The 16,844-nt window shown below is 36.9% G+C and overlaps 2 protein-coding genes across 3 annotated transcripts; both read right to left on the bottom strand.

Moving 5' to 3' along the window:
* Positions 1–1,756: 1,756 nt before the first annotated feature.
* Positions 1,757–5,742, bottom strand: LOC110688361 (protein plastid transcriptionally active 16, chloroplastic-like). 2 transcript variants are annotated; one of them, XM_021865105.1, is made up of 5 exons: positions 4,308–5,742; positions 3,582–4,031; positions 3,399–3,467; positions 2,652–2,710; positions 1,757–2,559 (listed from the first exon to the last, which is right to left on the bottom strand). In XM_021865105.1, exons 1-5 carry the CDS (start codon positions 4,749–4,751, stop codon positions 2,016–2,018), a joined length of 1,566 nt encoding a protein of 521 aa, XP_021720797.1. In that variant the 5' UTR covers positions 4,752–5,742; the 3' UTR covers positions 1,757–2,015. The 2 variants fall into 2 exon arrangements, with proteins under 2 accessions (XP_021720797.1, XP_021720798.1); XM_021865106.1 differs by having other exon boundaries at positions 3,582–4,038; positions 4,308–4,585.
* A 1,375-nt stretch (positions 5,743–7,117) lies between these two features.
* Positions 7,118–15,222, bottom strand: LOC110688360 (serine/arginine repetitive matrix protein 1-like). Its single transcript, XM_021865104.1, has 14 exons — positions 14,958–15,222; positions 14,575–14,664; positions 14,342–14,467; positions 13,710–13,877; positions 13,542–13,628; positions 13,284–13,405; positions 11,953–11,994; positions 10,233–11,090; positions 9,854–10,021; positions 9,621–9,764; positions 9,346–9,489; positions 8,348–9,249; positions 8,015–8,079; positions 7,118–7,871 (listed from the first exon to the last, which is right to left on the bottom strand). Exons 1-12 carry the CDS (start codon positions 14,976–14,978, stop codon positions 8,595–8,597), a joined length of 2,625 nt encoding a protein of 874 aa, XP_021720796.1. The 5' UTR covers positions 14,979–15,222; the 3' UTR covers positions 7,118–7,871; positions 8,015–8,079; positions 8,348–8,594.
* Between the last annotated feature and the right edge of the window lie 1,622 nt (positions 15,223–16,844).

A 16,844-nucleotide genomic window follows, 5' to 3' on the forward strand; every position in this document is an offset into this window, starting at 1 on the left:
ATAATGTGAATTTTTGTTGGAGTTGGGCTAACATTTTAAATTTGGAATTTGAAAAACAAACATCAAGACCAAAAAAATATACATATAAATGAAGTAATATACAGTATAACTTAATTAGGTGATTAAATTATGTCCAAAAAAAAAAAGGTGATTAAAGAATAATTAAAGGGTTTTATCATGCATGATATATCATATACTGTATGTTGCTTATGAATTTGGTGAGGAAAAAAAAAAAAGGACAATGCATGTGAAGGCTAAAGAGTTATTTTCCTTTAAAACTTAAAAGTGGAAGGTTTTGATACAAATGTACAAGGGAGCTGCTCGTTTTTCTTGACTTATGAACTTAGTTTTAAGTCTTTTAAACACCTTATTTGGCAACAATGATCATGTGAGCAAAAAATCGGGAAAGTCTACGCCACTAATGTATAGAGTCCACTAGGACTTTAATAACACGGCGTTGGTATTAAATTGTGTTTAAATGGTATCATCTATATACCAAAATACTTATTCAGTAATACCAACGAATGTAAAAATATTTTGTTGGTATCAGTATAATTCCTTGCTCGTATTTAGATGATACCATCTAAACACAATTTAATACCAACGCGGTGTTAGAGTCCTAGTGGACTCTATACATTAGTGTCCCAGACTGCCTCCAAAAAACCAAGGAGTTTCTTGGATCTTGCCCAATGTTTATGTATTACGTTGGCCTGCCTTTAGCATAAGTACATTTGTACTCGTTTGCATTTTAGGCTAACTGAATATTAATTCTCGTGATGCACAAGGATTGAAATGCATGAGAAATGCCCACCAATAATGATACAAAGGACTCTTGGATCGATGTGTGATACTGATCTCCCACAGTTGTACGGTCACGTTATAATTAGTACGTCTTTTGTAATAAGATAACTGACACATTTAAATTTGGTACACTCAATGCACTGATTTGAGCATTAATGTACAAGTATTTATAAGTAAATATTTAAAAATTATGAAGAAGTTAATATTATGAATCTTTATACTTTGTATTAATACTTATTTGACAACATTTTACGTGATAATTTAGTATTATAAATAGCGCAAAAAGTCAAACTATGTCAGTTATATTCTGAAATGGGGTAGTATTGTTATTAATGTATCCAATCTTAAAATTTAGTTTATGACCTTCAAATATTTGACACGACCATGATGTTAGTGAATGATACACTGAACATTAAGATAGCTTTAGAAATAAAATTACCCTTTCTTTTTGGTAACGTTGCTTGCTCTTAGCAACCTCATTGATTTTTTAAATGGTGTTAAGTGTTCATAAACTGTCTACAAAATCAATGAATCAGTAGGGAAATCTGTGTTAAAAAGGTAAATTTAGAGTTTGCATTTAAAAAAAAAAAAAAAAAAAAAAAAAAAAAAAAAAAAAAAAGGTTGTTAAATGGTTTCTTAAGGCTTTGAAGCTTATCATTTAAAACTACAAGCAAATGTGTTGGCAATTGTGGAGAGGTATACATCCCGGGTATTGCTCATTTGCTCTACCTTCTGTATAAGACTGTTAATCGACAAATTCACTTAAAACTGTCCCTGAAAGGTGTTTGTGTAGTGTGTAAGAAGCTTCAAGTTTGCCACAACATCAAAATTCAACACAAAGCAAGGCAACTCCTAAGATCGAGCACTCGTGTAAACGAAGAATTGCTCCTTTTCTCGGGAATTAGCTATGCTTAGAATTGATGTAGTAAGCTAGTGACTAGTTTATTACAAAATAAAAAATTTAATCTATGTAATACTTTGATTTCCTGAATCTCTCATTCAGTTTTCAACCAATAAACTTCGGCTAAAGAAAGGAGGGGAAGATGTAATACATATACAGCATGAAACATATCTTTAGATGACAGATACATCACTGGAATTACAGGAAACCAGAACTTGGAACCATACATATACAAGAAACCAGGATTCAAGAACATAATGCACCAGAAGTATTGCTACTTTGGATAGTTGGACCAGAAAAATCATAGCAATCATCAAACATCGTCAACATAGATAGTTTCTTGCTTGAACAGACCACCCAATATGTTCCTTACTTCCTTCTTCGACTCTTTACTGATAGGTTTTTCCTCTGCAGGTGTTGGTTTTGCTTTTGGTCTAGATCTTTGCTTCGGAGTACTTTGTTTGGTCACAGCTTTTTGTGCAGGTAAATTCTGGGCCTTTGCTTGTCCTCTCACAGTAGCAACCTGGACTTTGGGGAGCTCAATATTAGATGATTTTACTGCACTGGAAAGCTGTGATCCAATTTGGTCCCAGGAAATTCCTGAGCCTATGTCTTTAGCTCTATTTAATAAGCTATCCAATGAGGTTCCTGCTTTATCTGCCTTCTCTTTAGCTTCCTCAGCTAAACTAGCAGCTCGTGCTTCTTGCTCTGCCAACTTTTTCACTTCTTCTTCGAGCAGCTTCTTAGCCTCGGCTGCTTCTTGGGCTTGCTCAGCAGCTTTTATAGCTTCTTCTTCTGCTTTAGCTCTTGCAACTGCTTCTGCGTATTCTTTCCTTCTATTGTCCTCTGGGATGGCACTGAAATCCAATAGTTTTTAGCGCATGTGTTGTTTTGGTGGAACAAAATGGGCCATTAGACTACTTGTTCATAGGGCAGAATGTAACAATACCTGAAAAGTTCGTCTAAAGTCTTTAATGGGGCTGATGGATCCGCATACACGTTCACCACCTGAAAATGTTACATAGCAAGGAAGAAAATATTCAGCTTTTCAAATGATAGAATTATAACTCTCCTTGAATGCCTAGAGGAAGTCCAAACTATTTGGACAAAAACTACACATTGAACTCCAGATAAGCATGTATTCACAGGTGAAAAGTCATGCGTTGGAGAAGGAACAAGAACAGAACCACAAAGCTTCCTTCGTTCCTAGGCATTCCAAACCCAATTTTGAACACACTTGAAATGTAACAAATGGAACCTTGAATTCCCAGAAATATATAATTTGACTGTGTGAGAAGAATACAATTCTCTAAGTTAGAAATCTGTGTACATCAGCAGACTAATTCTTGGTCCTGAGAATATTACTACGTATTTGGCATCATATGTTAATGTGATTCAATTGGTGCAAAGTGGCCTTTGGCAGTTTTCTCTAATCTCGTTGGTTGATTTTAAAATGCAAAACTAGTCACAATAATATATCAACTGATTCCATTTTGTGGATCACTTCGTTTCAGAACAAGCACCTTAAAATGCGTCTGACCTATACATGTGAAGTCCAAGAAATATTAACTTGACTATGATGCATCCAACGATCAAATACACATTCTAGTTTTAACTTGGCATTAGACCATGTTATTTGCAATTTTACCATGTTTAAATAAGATCATTGTGATATGTGCAGAATATGTCAACCTACCTTATCTTCTGCTACTGCTGTATTTGAAAAAAGACCTGCCACCAGAGTAGCCATCTGTGACCTTGCTACCTGTACATGTAAGGACTAAGATTAGAACCGCCAAAAAACAGGACAGCCCCAAAAACATACAAAAGTAGCCATTTTCTTTTCTTTTTTTACATTTGTGCGCATACATTACATTACTTTGTAGTCGTTTGTGCCAGCACTCCCCTCTGTGGCCACAGCAACATTGTAAGAACTCTCAGGGGAAAAATCCTCAGTAAATGTCGTCCTGAGGAACGTGTATCTGACATCAGTCTGGATGACTCTCTCCAAGAACTCAGAAATCGTCAATGGCTGAGATTTTGAGAAAAGGTTGTTAAAAAAGGAGGAGATTCCGTCCAGAACATTATTGGTTGTTGCAACTGGTGAAGTATCATAGATGATTGCCAAGTGACCCACACCGGCGAGTTGAGCTGCTTCAACTACCTGTAGAGCATCTGATGTGGTGACCTCTTTGTTGGGGCCATTCTCAGAAGAACCAATTGTAACAACCACCTTGCTTGCATTCCCTATTGCTTTCGCAATTGATTCTGCATCGTTGAACGTGGATTCAACAGCATTCAAGCGTTTCAGTTCCTCCTTCGATATAATCTGCCAACTATTCAAATGTAAGTAAACAGCATACCAAACATAACTGACATTGTAAGGTTTTTTTCTCCCCCTGTGCAATATTATAACATATCATGGCTTCTACAGTTTTAACTTCTTAAAACCCTGCTTTACTATTTACAAAGCATTGATCTACAACTCTAACATTAACATCATTTATTTCTTTTAAACACTAATGTAAAAAGTAGCAAAATTATTAATCTCTCAATCACCAAAAGAAATTTAGTAAAGAAGATAAAACGGTTAGAAGATAACAACCTTATAGTCTGAGGCAAACCGAGCCAATTCTTGTGCAGCACCAAGGTCTGGCACCCCAGCGCGGACCTTAAACCCCTCTCGCAATAGCTTCTGAGCAATGCGTGCGCCCGCCTGCCCGGTGGCACCCACAACGAAAACAGTCCCAGCATCCTTCTGCCTACCAGGGCCCACCAAGCCAGAAGAATTATTGACAACCGGAATCAGTGACTTGACATCGACTTGAGATATCTTACTCCAGTCAAACTGAAAGGGATTATTGTTTTTAACTTGGCCATCATCCTCGGAAGGTGCTTCATCACCTGACTGTTTTCTTAGTCGAAACGACGAGAAAGGCCCGGCATTCTTAGCAAATACAGTAAGCTGCCTTGGTTTCTTGTAAACCAGCAGCCTAGAATGAGGTGTAGTTGTTAACAGAAATGAATTGGAAGGGACAGTATGAGCCATAGGATTTGCCAAAAAAAAATAAAAAATTAAGGCTTAGTTAGTTAAGAAATCTTTGTGATTTTAGTTTGTGATCCATTCATTAACATTAGTTTCAATTCTGTTAGTTTGTGCAATGTGCAGTACACAGGCAGAAGAAAGAAGACAACCCATCTGCTTATCTTTACCCAATTGACATCAGCCACGCAAACACTATCTACAATATAACGATGACCACTAAGTTTTCAGATAGCGCCCTTATATGGGTAAGGGAATAGGGAAATTTTTGACAAATCTCAATCCATTATTATAACCAGTCAATGCGGGTATTTACGGAGTAATAAAAATCATACATTTTTTTTAGAGAACTAAAAGAAGTGCTTTTCCTAAACAATGCTACGAATAGATTCAATTTTCAAATTAAAATCATTTTTTCTTAAATTTCCACTATACTGTCCAAGTAAAAAGGAGAGGAAAAATCGATTTTCTTAATAACCACTACTTGGTTTTGTCAAAAAAAACGAAAAATAGCTGACGTGGATGGTACATTTCTTTGTAGCATTAATTAGGAAAAGCACTCAACTAAAAGCGCATGGATATTAATAATAATAATTCAAGTCTTAAGTACCAACCTTCACGACTTTACCAATTAGCCTAGTTAACATCAACCATAATTAGTGACTAATTTCTTTTTTCAATCATTGTTGGAAATCTACATCATTTTCAGTGTAAGGAAAGAGCTCATTGATATTAAATTGCTCTATAAATACCAATTAATAAATCAAAGCCTTAATCCAATAAGTAGAGTCGGCTACATAAACCAAAAATGATTATTTCATATAGTCATCCACAAATATCTTCCTACTCCATCCCTTGCGATCAAATGCCTCATGCAAAGTTGTAATTATATTATTAGGCAAACACCACATGATCGTAATTATATTACCAGGTGAAGTCGTGCCATTAGTCTTGTGCATTGGCAAACATAAAATATAATAAGGTACAACAAAAAAAAAAGGGGGGGGGGGGGGGGGGGGGGGGGGGGGGGGGGGGGGGGGGGGGGGGGGGAATGTATTGATTATGATATAAACCTGAGAGAAGTATTGATGGAAGAATGGAAGTATGAGAGATTCAATGGCTGCCAAGGATGTTGCCTTAGGTGCTTTACTCAAGCTAGCTGAAGTCAGAAGTCCCAAGAAAAGGGAAAAGTAGAGACTACGAGCGATATGGGCAAACACGGATCCAAACTTCCAAAGAGTTAAACAAACTTGCCTTATTTATCATACTGAAAGCAACAAAATCAACCAGTGTATGCTTGAGGTTAAAGGCTTGAATGAGTTTGTTAAAGAGTAATCGACATAGTAGGAAGCTGTTACAGGCTTACAGCGGACTTACAAGACAAGGATGGGAAGAGATTATTATACTTATAACATTAGAATAAATAAAAAACAAAAAACACAGTAGTTCTCAAACTAGTCAACTTTTGCAAACTGCTACTCCGTAATATGCAAGACAAAACGGATACAACAGATGCAGTCATAACTTGCAGCGACAACACTGGTATAACATCAGCTAGCAGCTAACAACTGCAGCTGATGTAACACAATACTTATGTTTACAGTGTCAATCTGGCCCAAAAGCCTCTGTTAGCATAGTTGCACGAAGCAAAATATTGATCCAATTAAAAAGTTACCTTGTATTAATAGAGAATTTTAACTAGCGTGTTTCTTATCAACAATATTGAAAGTCACAAAATCAATAATTTGACAGAGACCAAGTTTATGTTTAGTACTCCATACCTACATACAGATAGATGACAACCAACATCATCAAAGTTCTAACATAATATTACGGCATGAAATTTTTAATGGCAAGGAGAAAATCTGGTAATTTGATTTGTGTAGAAGAAAACTCTTCCATAAAGACCACTACTGCCTCAAAACAAGAACAATCGAGAGAAGCACGCCATTAACCAGAACACAAATCTGACAACAGATCCAAACTGACATACTTCATTCACAAATTGTTCCCTAACCAGCATAATCTCTCTTCAATTCCGAAACACGGGTTAACAGTACAAACCTGACTTGGTAATTTCAACTTCACAATTGATGTAGCATATTTTGGTGAAAAATGTAAAACATACAGAACAATATTGAAAATAGTGTACCACTAATCTCTAGATAAAGGTAAGATCTTTGCTTTGAAGCACATATCGACGAGTAACTTGACCCAACCGTGAACATTAATGCAGTCAGATTCAGGTAAGCCTTAACCAAAACAGAAAGTAATGATAATAACGGGGATATCAACAAAAATAGCAGAAAATAGTAATCTTTCCAATTGAAACCAAATTAACAGCACAAAACAACCATCACACTTGATAATGATACAGAATAGTAATTCCTTCCCCTTATTACGTGATTTTATAAATCAAAAATTATGCTAAGTTTGCCATCACTCCAGTCATAAAATGCTAATCAATGTCTAAACAAACTTTCTAATTGAATTATACCAGCATCAAGTCTGCTCCAATTATACAAATACAATTCATTTTGCTAGTACATGAAAAACCATGAGTAGAATGTAGTCTGGCATAGCAAAAACATCAACATTGACTTCATAACATCAAATCAAACTCAAAACCACTTCAGAAGATAAAATTCACTTCCTGTTCTGCTAATACTATGCGTTTATGCATACCATTTACTGTTCAGAAAAGCTTAATGCAAGTTAATCAAAAGAAGCTAATAGGATAAACATGGGAAAAAAGTAAACAGCAAAATAGTCAGCAGTGACACAATGATGAAGCTAGTAACAGAGCTATCCCAGAAAACCAACCCGGGAGAGAAAGAGAGAGACAGATGGCAAATATGTATCGTTCATGATTTGAGACTGACCAGATTGTTCACAATGTAGAAGCACGAGCTGACAAAGAAAAGACTGATACCAATACCTATCCCCTGCCCAAATTGTTTACAATGCAGAAGCAATGAATTGACAAAGAGAGACCGATACCAATACCTATTGACTGAAGTAAGGTAGTTATACATGCAGGATTCTACCCGTATGGAGAAATGGAGAGCAAGCATCCAAAGCAAGCACCAGTCAAAAACTATACACAGCCCAAGAACTCCTTTCAAGCTGCCAATGACACAAAAGTAAGATACACAATAACAAAGAAAAACAAAAACCCTATGCTGTTTAATTCCAATTGACATATTTTATAGTCTATGCTGTACACAAATCTTCTCCCAAGAGACTGTCAAAGAACTGAAATACTTCACCTGAATTTTGCTCAATAAGTAGGCCAGCTCAGGTTCTCAACCACATCTAGTTGGAATATTATGATCTATCAATTAACCAGAAAGCTGACTTAGTACTAAAAACAACATTGGATAATGGCACCATTAGGTATTACTTCCTTACAATACATTACAATCAATAGATTGAATGAACATAACTATTATAAGTTATTATTCACTAGCATCATTAAATAAATTTAACAATAACCACACAAATAAGGGCAGTCGTACAACAGCAGGATGAGTAACACCCAAAATCAATGCTCTCCGGATATTCAACATATACGAGAAACCAACAATGGAAACAGTCATTACCAGAATATATAGCAGCAAGTCCTGCATATAGTCGCAGTCAAGACTCAAGAGATATCTCAGGAAATCCTCAACTATCCATCTCAACTGCCAGCAGCAAACACAGACCGCATTAAAGATATATCAACTACATTTATAGCATTAAAAACATAAAGTACGAATAACAAAAACAAAAACAAAATCAAAGCCATAAGAAATTGTTCAACGTTGCAAAATATAGGCAACATCAGAAGTTACAAAAACAGCATATTCAACGACTAATCCCCTTCTTTGCTCTCAGTGACTCAAGAGCCTTTTCACGTAGCTCAATCTCAAGCCTCTTCTTCTGCGATTCTGTCTCTTCTTCATCACTTGAATACTTCTTTGTACGACGTTCACCATTTGCAGCATTGGTATCCTTCTCATTGTTTTCCACATCAGAAGACAGGGCATCAGCATCTTTTGACTTTTGCTTCCGTTTACCAGCACGCTTCTCTTCCTTCCTCCGGCGCCGCTCCTCACGACGCCTACGCCGCTCCTCTTTTCGTATTTTCTTCTCTTCCTTCTTTCTTCTCTTAGCTTCTTTCCTATCCTCCATCTCAGATTCAGAACTAGTGTCATCAGATGCCACTTCTCTTCGCCTTGACCTTCGATGCTTCCTCTTCTCAGAAACTTCAGCTTTATGCTTCTCACTTTCCTCAGATCCAGATTCAGAGTCAACACTAGGACTTCTTCGTTTATTATGTAATTTCACTACGGAGTCAGACACAGTGTTGTCCCTAGTATCTTTCTGTTGGTAGTTCCTCTTTTCATTCAACTTGGAAACATCCCCAGGATACAACATGTCAGACCTCTCATCTGATACAGTTCCACCTCTAGGTGGTGACTTTTTCAGAGCACGAACTTCCTTCAAAGAAGCTTCTTCACTGTAAACCAGTCAATAATAAAGTATAATAAATGAGGGATAAATGCTTTTACAAGATAATGGTTCACAAATAGACAATTCATATAACAGTCAATACCTTGTTATCTCATCGTCCTGTCTTGCACCAACATTACCACGATGTTGGTATCTAACTGATCGATCAGGAGAATCCCTCTGCTTGCCAGCTGATGAGCGTCCTGAATTTTTTTCTTCTAACTTGTACTTGTCCGCCTGATACTCCCTACAAAATTGAGATTGATGTTCACCATAATGTTTCAGCAAGAATTTTTTTTTTAAAAAAAAAAAAAGCAATTTTGAAATGAACACTTCCAGTAAAATGAAAAATAATTGGTTATATTTGACAAAATGAACCTGTCATTATCAAATCTATCTCCACTCGTTTCTAGGCTTCCATGACGAACTTTGTGGCCTCTCAATCTACTAGGACTCCGATTTCCATTAAGGGTTGTTTTATCCTCTGATTTTTTAACAGGACTGTCATATGGACTCGCTGGCCTGCACAGGAAAGAAATACAAGTTAAATTTATTATAAAAGTCCCAATAAACCAAAAATTTGTTATTTAAATTGGGCAGCAGAGTAAGACCTCCCATCTTCAACAGAACTCTTTTTGCGGGCTAGTGGTGAAACCGCATTTGACTTCTCTGGAGGAGGTGAGACAGACGGCACATTTCTGGGTGAACGCTTTCGGTTATCTCTCTGGGGGGACAATGAAATAGGCTGTCTACGAGCCATCATTGCAGGCTCATGATCACTGTAAATCCACCAAAAGATAAGATCTTTGACATTACTTATATTGAAAACATCTTTATTGGTTAGAGAGAGAGAGAGACAGAGAGAAGAATACTTTTTGAGCAAATTAGAGCTAAACTGCTAGATGCTTCAGCAAAAACAAAGTTAAGAGCGATGCTTAAAGAATACAAATTCACAAATACAACACTGCAACTGATTGATCCATAAATTACCTGTTACGATCTCTAGGGGATCCATGTGGGGAATTCTGAATTCTGGGTGATCTCGTCTTAACTTGTGAAGCAGAAATATGCCTGACAGGTGATCTGGAACTTTGACTGGCAGGCAACGGAGATCTGCTTGGTGATGGAGTAGGTGATCGCCTACGAGCTGGAACAGGTGACTTTCTCCGAACTGGAGCTAAAGATCTATGTTCCACTGGAGGTGGAGAACGGTATCCCCTTGCCATGGGGGACCTACGTCGAGCAGGAGATGGAGACCTGCGTCGAGCAGGAGATGGAGACCTACGCCGTGCAGGAGATGGAGACCTACGTCGGACTGGAAAAGGCCTTCTGACAGGGGATTGGAACCTACGTCGAATAGGAGATGGAGACCTACGCAGACCTGGGGACCGAGACCTCGGACTTGAAGAGGACCTCCTCCTACGGCGATGAACAGGAGAGGGGGATCTGCGTCGCCTAGGGGATGGTGATCGTCGACGCCACGGAGAAGGTGATCGACGCCTTCTAGGAGAAGGAGACCGACGTCGTAAAGGTGACCGAGAACGACGTCTTAAAGGAGATGGTGATCTTCTTCTGGCAGGAGAAGGTGACATGCGTCGAATTGGAGATGGTGACCTTCTGCGTGCTGGAGAACAAAATCGGCGCCTCACAGGAGATGGAGACCTATAACGAGTACGAGATGGAGACTGCCTTCTAGAAAGAGACCTACGCCTTGGAGAAACTGACTCCCGGGTAGACCGCCTCCTAGGTGTGACAGATCTTCGGGGCGAATGATGTCTTCTTCCAGAAGAAACCAATTGCCTTTTTGCCCTAGGAGAACCAGAAACACTCCGCGATACACTTCTTTCTCTACAAGTAAAAAAAAAAGGTGTTAAATCAGTCTCGGAAAAAGTATCAACATTGTGAATCCTGATCACCTCAGCAACTAAGAGAAGGGCATAACCTTTTTACATACACCCAGGTGCACGAGGTGCGTGCACCCAAGGGTGGTTTTTTTGCTCATTTTAAGATTTAAGAGAAGAAAATACTCTTGGGTGCACCTTGCACCCAGGTGTATATAAAGATTTTCAAGAGAAGGGGAAGAAAGTAAATAGTAAGTAACACAATGCAGCACCAAAATCTAGTGTGAATCCTGCTAAAGAAGTCAGTACTCAACTAGCAAACAAATATATCCAATGAAGTTAGCAAAGATAATTGTAATGTGGTGGTTGGTTGGTGGAAACAAACAAAAGATGACCAAAAAAAATACAATATATAGAACATAGAAATAATATGATATCTAATACTCAAATAGTAGCAACATTAAATAATAAAACAGTAATTTTATAAACATCCAAAAAAAGGTGGATAAAACACAACTAAAAATTGACATCAAATAGCAACCTACTGAAAAAACATGCCGAAACCACATAATTTGAATAACTCTTAAAAATGGAAGTGGCATACTCATTGACTTAGAGCATTAACAACAAAAGAGCAAAATACAAAATTGAAAAAACAGACCCCGTTCAATTCACTTTATGCTGTAAAGACCACATACTTTAGAAAACTTTTAAAATTGGAATATGACTTGGTAATACACCTAGAACGAGCAGTCGACCAATGCTTCTAAGGAACTAAAAAAAAAAATCAAAAAAATGATGCCACTGAAAATCTAATAGCACACAAATTTGCATATTGTTCAAGCAAGAGAAATAGCTAGAATACTTACCGATGAGGTGATTGAGACTGATCAGATGGTGACTTGGATGCTCTGCAATAAAGAGGTAGTTTGTACGTCAATATTTATGTTGCCAAATAAATCACCAAAGATGTCTAAGGATGATACTCCACACCCAAATGTTAGGAGGTCAAGAGACAATGCAGCATCTACCCAAAACCAAAACAACTTGATGCACCCACAAGACGCAATTCAAACACACTTCAGAAAAAGAGGGGAAGGGGATGAAATCACCATGTTCACAGAAATAATGACAAATAGACGGGCATGACAGCAGAATCCGTAAGTTGAGCACAAAATGATCTATTTCCTCAACTACCACGACAACCATCCACACCAGAATATAGAGTGTGAAAATTCTACTCCAAATTCTTTGAAAATGCAAATGCAAAAACAGATGCTACAGAAATGTGCATTACACAAAGTTAAAACGAGATCAATATAAATATTTTTTTTCAAGAATATTCAACAGAATCCAACAAGATCATATTTAGTCATCTCGTAGCTGACACAGATAAGCAACATGGATAGATAACCTCATCATAAGGAGGTTTAGCGTTCATGATATTTAAGAAGACAAGGTAGAAAAATATTACTTCCTCTGTTCCTCATATATTGCACCATGGGGGAGGGGCAAGAAATCAGAAGAGGAGAGAGAAAGGCAAAATGACAAAAGTGATTTCCTTGCAAGTAATTACTTAAATGAATAAGTATATGCAAGTGGGGTGGAGTACACTTCACGTGGGTTTTAGTAAGGGTAGATTGGTAAATGTAAATGGTAAAAGTTTCCTAAAAGAGAAATGGTGCAATATTTGCAGAACGGAGAAAGTAATGAATACCACATACCTAATCCCAAAATACATATATTAAAGCCACTATGAAGCTTCAGCCTACCAACAAAAAGCTAGTACACTTCAAATTTTAGGCAACCTCTTAATTAGCTAATCATAAGTGCAATAATATAAACTGTGAAAAGGTATACAATACCTTTTTTTTTTTTTGAAAGAAAGGCATACAGTATATTGAAATTAAAAATAGAAATAAAAAAATAAAATAAAAAAAAATAAAATATAAAAAAAACACCACTGAAACCCTTTTGAAATAGAACCATCACAGTTAAAATGTTATATTTAAATAAAACTGATGTAGTTTTCAATAGCAAACAGTCCTTTGTGGTGGGATAAAGACTCCGTTTAATCATTAAAACCATTTGCACATGCCAATGGAACTATAGAAGACCAACGGGAATCTACAACACTTAAAAGGAGTGTACATCAAAAAGTCACGGATATAAAATCGACAATAATTGTTTAACAACCAACCTGGACCTTCCTCCAAAACCATTTCTCACATCAGCTCCATTCTCATCTTCAGATTGCACACCAGAACCTCTTTCTCGTCTTCTATTTGATTCGTCATTAGAATATTTTCCAAGCCCGTCATCCTACAGTAGTTTGAGGTAAGGACATGAACCCAAATAATTGCAGAAGCAAGCTGAGTGGCCATAAGAAACAAGAGAGTTAAAATCAAACAACCCAACTCTCAAGAAGCTAGCTCTAGCATGAAACATATTAAGTTACCATTTGCCTCACTTTCTCTTGCTCAGAATCTTCTCCTTCCTTCTCTTTCCTTCTCTGGATTTCATTAAAGATACGATCATTCTCCTCCTGCAAGTATTCACAAAAGTAAATCACACGATATCGGAAAGTTCAGTATTGAACAATGAGCCTCACTATAAAGATAAGAACCTTTTTCTTCCTAGTTTCCTCTTCCTTAGCATCCAGGAATTGTTGGGGTACACCACTAGCATTTTTCTGTGCACTGAGAAGAAGCGACCAAAGCTCTTTCATGAACTTACCAGTATTCTTTTCCATGAAACCAGTTAGTTGAATTTGGATCTGCTTTCCATTAACAACCTGCCACAAATTATGCAGAGAATAACGCAACAAATACCTTTTACGATGAGACAAATACAATTTGTAACCTTTGCAAGTAAACAGGTTATTCTGTGAGACTCCACAATTGAGTCCATCATCAAAAACACTGCTACTAAAGCAGATAATGTGTTTCATGGTGACAGAAGTGAGCAAAGTGTTGTAACAACAGTACACATGGACATGGAAAAAAACTGAAAAACAACAATTCTAACAAATTTGAGTCATAGAGTACGTGTCTGTATATCCAAAGACATGCAGTTGTCCAAGTATCTAACACAAAAAGGCATCACCATTAGATGTATTTTGTAGAAATTGATGTAAGGCAAGTAAGCGCATTGTACTGAAAACAATTTAAAAGTAAATTGACTCAAAAAGACAGATGCATCAACAAATTAAATCCAGCAACCGACTCCAATGTTACATTAAGATAGTAACATAGATACCTTTCCTTCAAGAAGTCCATTGATGAAGTTAATCAGCACTTCGTCCTCAAATCCATCAAGGAGTTCAGTCACTCTTTTAGCGATCCACGGCTTAATAACATCCATTTTAACTTTTGAAATATCAACCTAATCAACAAAATTCACCATACAAACAATCAACAGATTACATTTAGTTCAAATTTCAATTCCCTAGCAAATACTTAAATGATGACAATAATACTGAGAAAACGAACCAAATGTTCGAGTTCGGGAGCAAACTTCTGCGTTTTGAGCAACTTTGCTTGCTTGTTTGAGAACCGAGTGTCTTGCTCAGCTGACGTGCCCTATTCAAATGGAAAATTCAAAATTCCAATCATATAAACTCCAACAAGATGACACAGAATCAACCAGGCGTTATAAAGTATAAACAAGCAATTTCAACATATACATGATCAAAATAGCTGAAACGAAAACAATTACATCCACAATTGAACATAAATTCAAACATTTTAATTCGAGCGCATATTCAATTACATCCGATCTAAAAAGAATGAATTCGTAATCAGAACATCAATCATCAACATTACGCAGTTCCAAGACTACAAAATTCCAGAAAAGGATAGATGAGATAAATTACCCGGAAAAAGCCGCCCGACATTTTCTAGGGTTTGGAGAAAGAACAATTGAAATTGAAATTGAAATTGGACAATAAGAAAGACAAAGAGTGGATGATTCAAAAGATATATGATCAAAAAGACGCAATTAGGTTAAAAATTTAGGGTGAAGAATGGGAGCCGCTCATCTGGTGAGAGGCATCGTCGGGGGAAATGGGGTGAATCGGTTGAGCATGTGTGCGAGAGTGAGAGAGAAAATATGCTTTCTGCTGAATGCAAGAAAGATGTAGCCCTAGTATGGGTGTGAATTTACCCAATTAGACATTGTTGGGAACACATGTCCATCATCGACAAGTGTTCCTTGTGCTGGCATGTAAAATTGTAATTTCATATAATTGGAAGTAGATGTCAGCTAAATTAATTATAGAGTACTCGTACTTGTGATTGATTAAATTTTTGTAATACGAATGAGTACTTGTGATTTGTTAAATTTTTGAGTAATACGAATGCAATTGCCACTTACCTACGAAGTATATACAAGTAATATAATAAATTAATAATCACATGGTTTATGAGGGTCATCTTTTTTTAGTTACTCCGTAATATGTAGTGGCAACTGTCAATCATATACTTGTTACATACTCCGTATAATCCTTTCTTTGAAAAAAAAACAAAATAAATAACAATAATATGAATGGTAAGACTTCTGCCTGGTTGCGAGCGGTCCCGATATCACACTTCTATCTGGTTGCGAGCGATCCCGATATTAGGTTTGGGTCAGACTATGAATTGTAAGACTTACCGTTGTGTTCTTTGCTACCGGTTTGGTGTTCCCTTGTTCTCCGTTTTGACACCTTGTTCTGCTTGCTCAAGGGTTTTCAATGGGGATCATGCAGTGTCTTGTGCTGGGATGGTGGGTATTAAACATCGGCACAACGTTGTTCGTGATACCCTTGCTGATATTTGTTTCTGCTCTAGGATTTCTGCAAGGAAGGAGGTCAACGTTGGGTTGATTGGAGGGAACGACGGGGCTCTTCGACCAGCAGATGTGTTGCTTTATTCTTGGGATAGAGGCCTAGATGTATGTGTTGACTTGACGGGGTCTTCTCCATTGACACAATCTGGGTTGTCTAACTTCGTTTCTGGTCGTATTGTGTCGGCTACGGCTCAGCGGAAGCGAGACAAGAATGGGGCGCGTTGCAGGGATATTGGCTATGGTTTTCTTCCTTTCTCCTTTTCTTCATTGGGGGAATTAGAGAAGGATGATGTTGCGTTGCTGTAGCGGGTTCAGGCGTTCGCTAGGACTCAGGATATTGATGCTCGTGCGGCTGCTCACATCTTTAACAGGATTAGGTTCGCTATAGCTAGAGGGATGGGGGCCCAAATAGTATCTCGGCTCCCCACTAATTTCTTGTAAATCATTTGACTTTGTAGGTTTTTGTTATTATTATTATTATAATAATAATAATAATAATAATAATAATAATAATAATAATAATAATAATAATATGATCGAGTAACATTAACTTTTTTATTTCATTGATTCTAAAACAATTATTATTATTATTATTATTTTTATATAACTAATAAAAATGTGCTACAACTAACCACAAATTCTTTTAAATTTGGCAGGTAAATGAGTATTCAAGAAAAACATATAACTTTAAAAGAAACCCAAATATAATACATAATATTGATACCTTTAAATTATGCATTCAAATCGTGTATAGGATGAACTATTTAAAAATCGATATCTCTTATCTATTTCAAGATTTGGTAAATCTTGTAGATTGTGATTACACTTGCATGGAATGTTTGTCGCTAATCAACCCTGATGGATATATTTCCCTATTTTTATAAATGAAAATGGATTGCAAAAGAAGAAAAAAAAAAGTGCACTTTCCATTTAT

This window comes from Chenopodium quinoa, unplaced genomic scaffold, assembly GCF_001683475.1.
Source record: "Chenopodium quinoa cultivar QQ74 unplaced genomic scaffold, ASM168347v1, whole genome shotgun sequence".
Taxonomy (NCBI): Eukaryota; Viridiplantae; Streptophyta; class Magnoliopsida; order Caryophyllales; family Amaranthaceae; genus Chenopodium; species Chenopodium quinoa.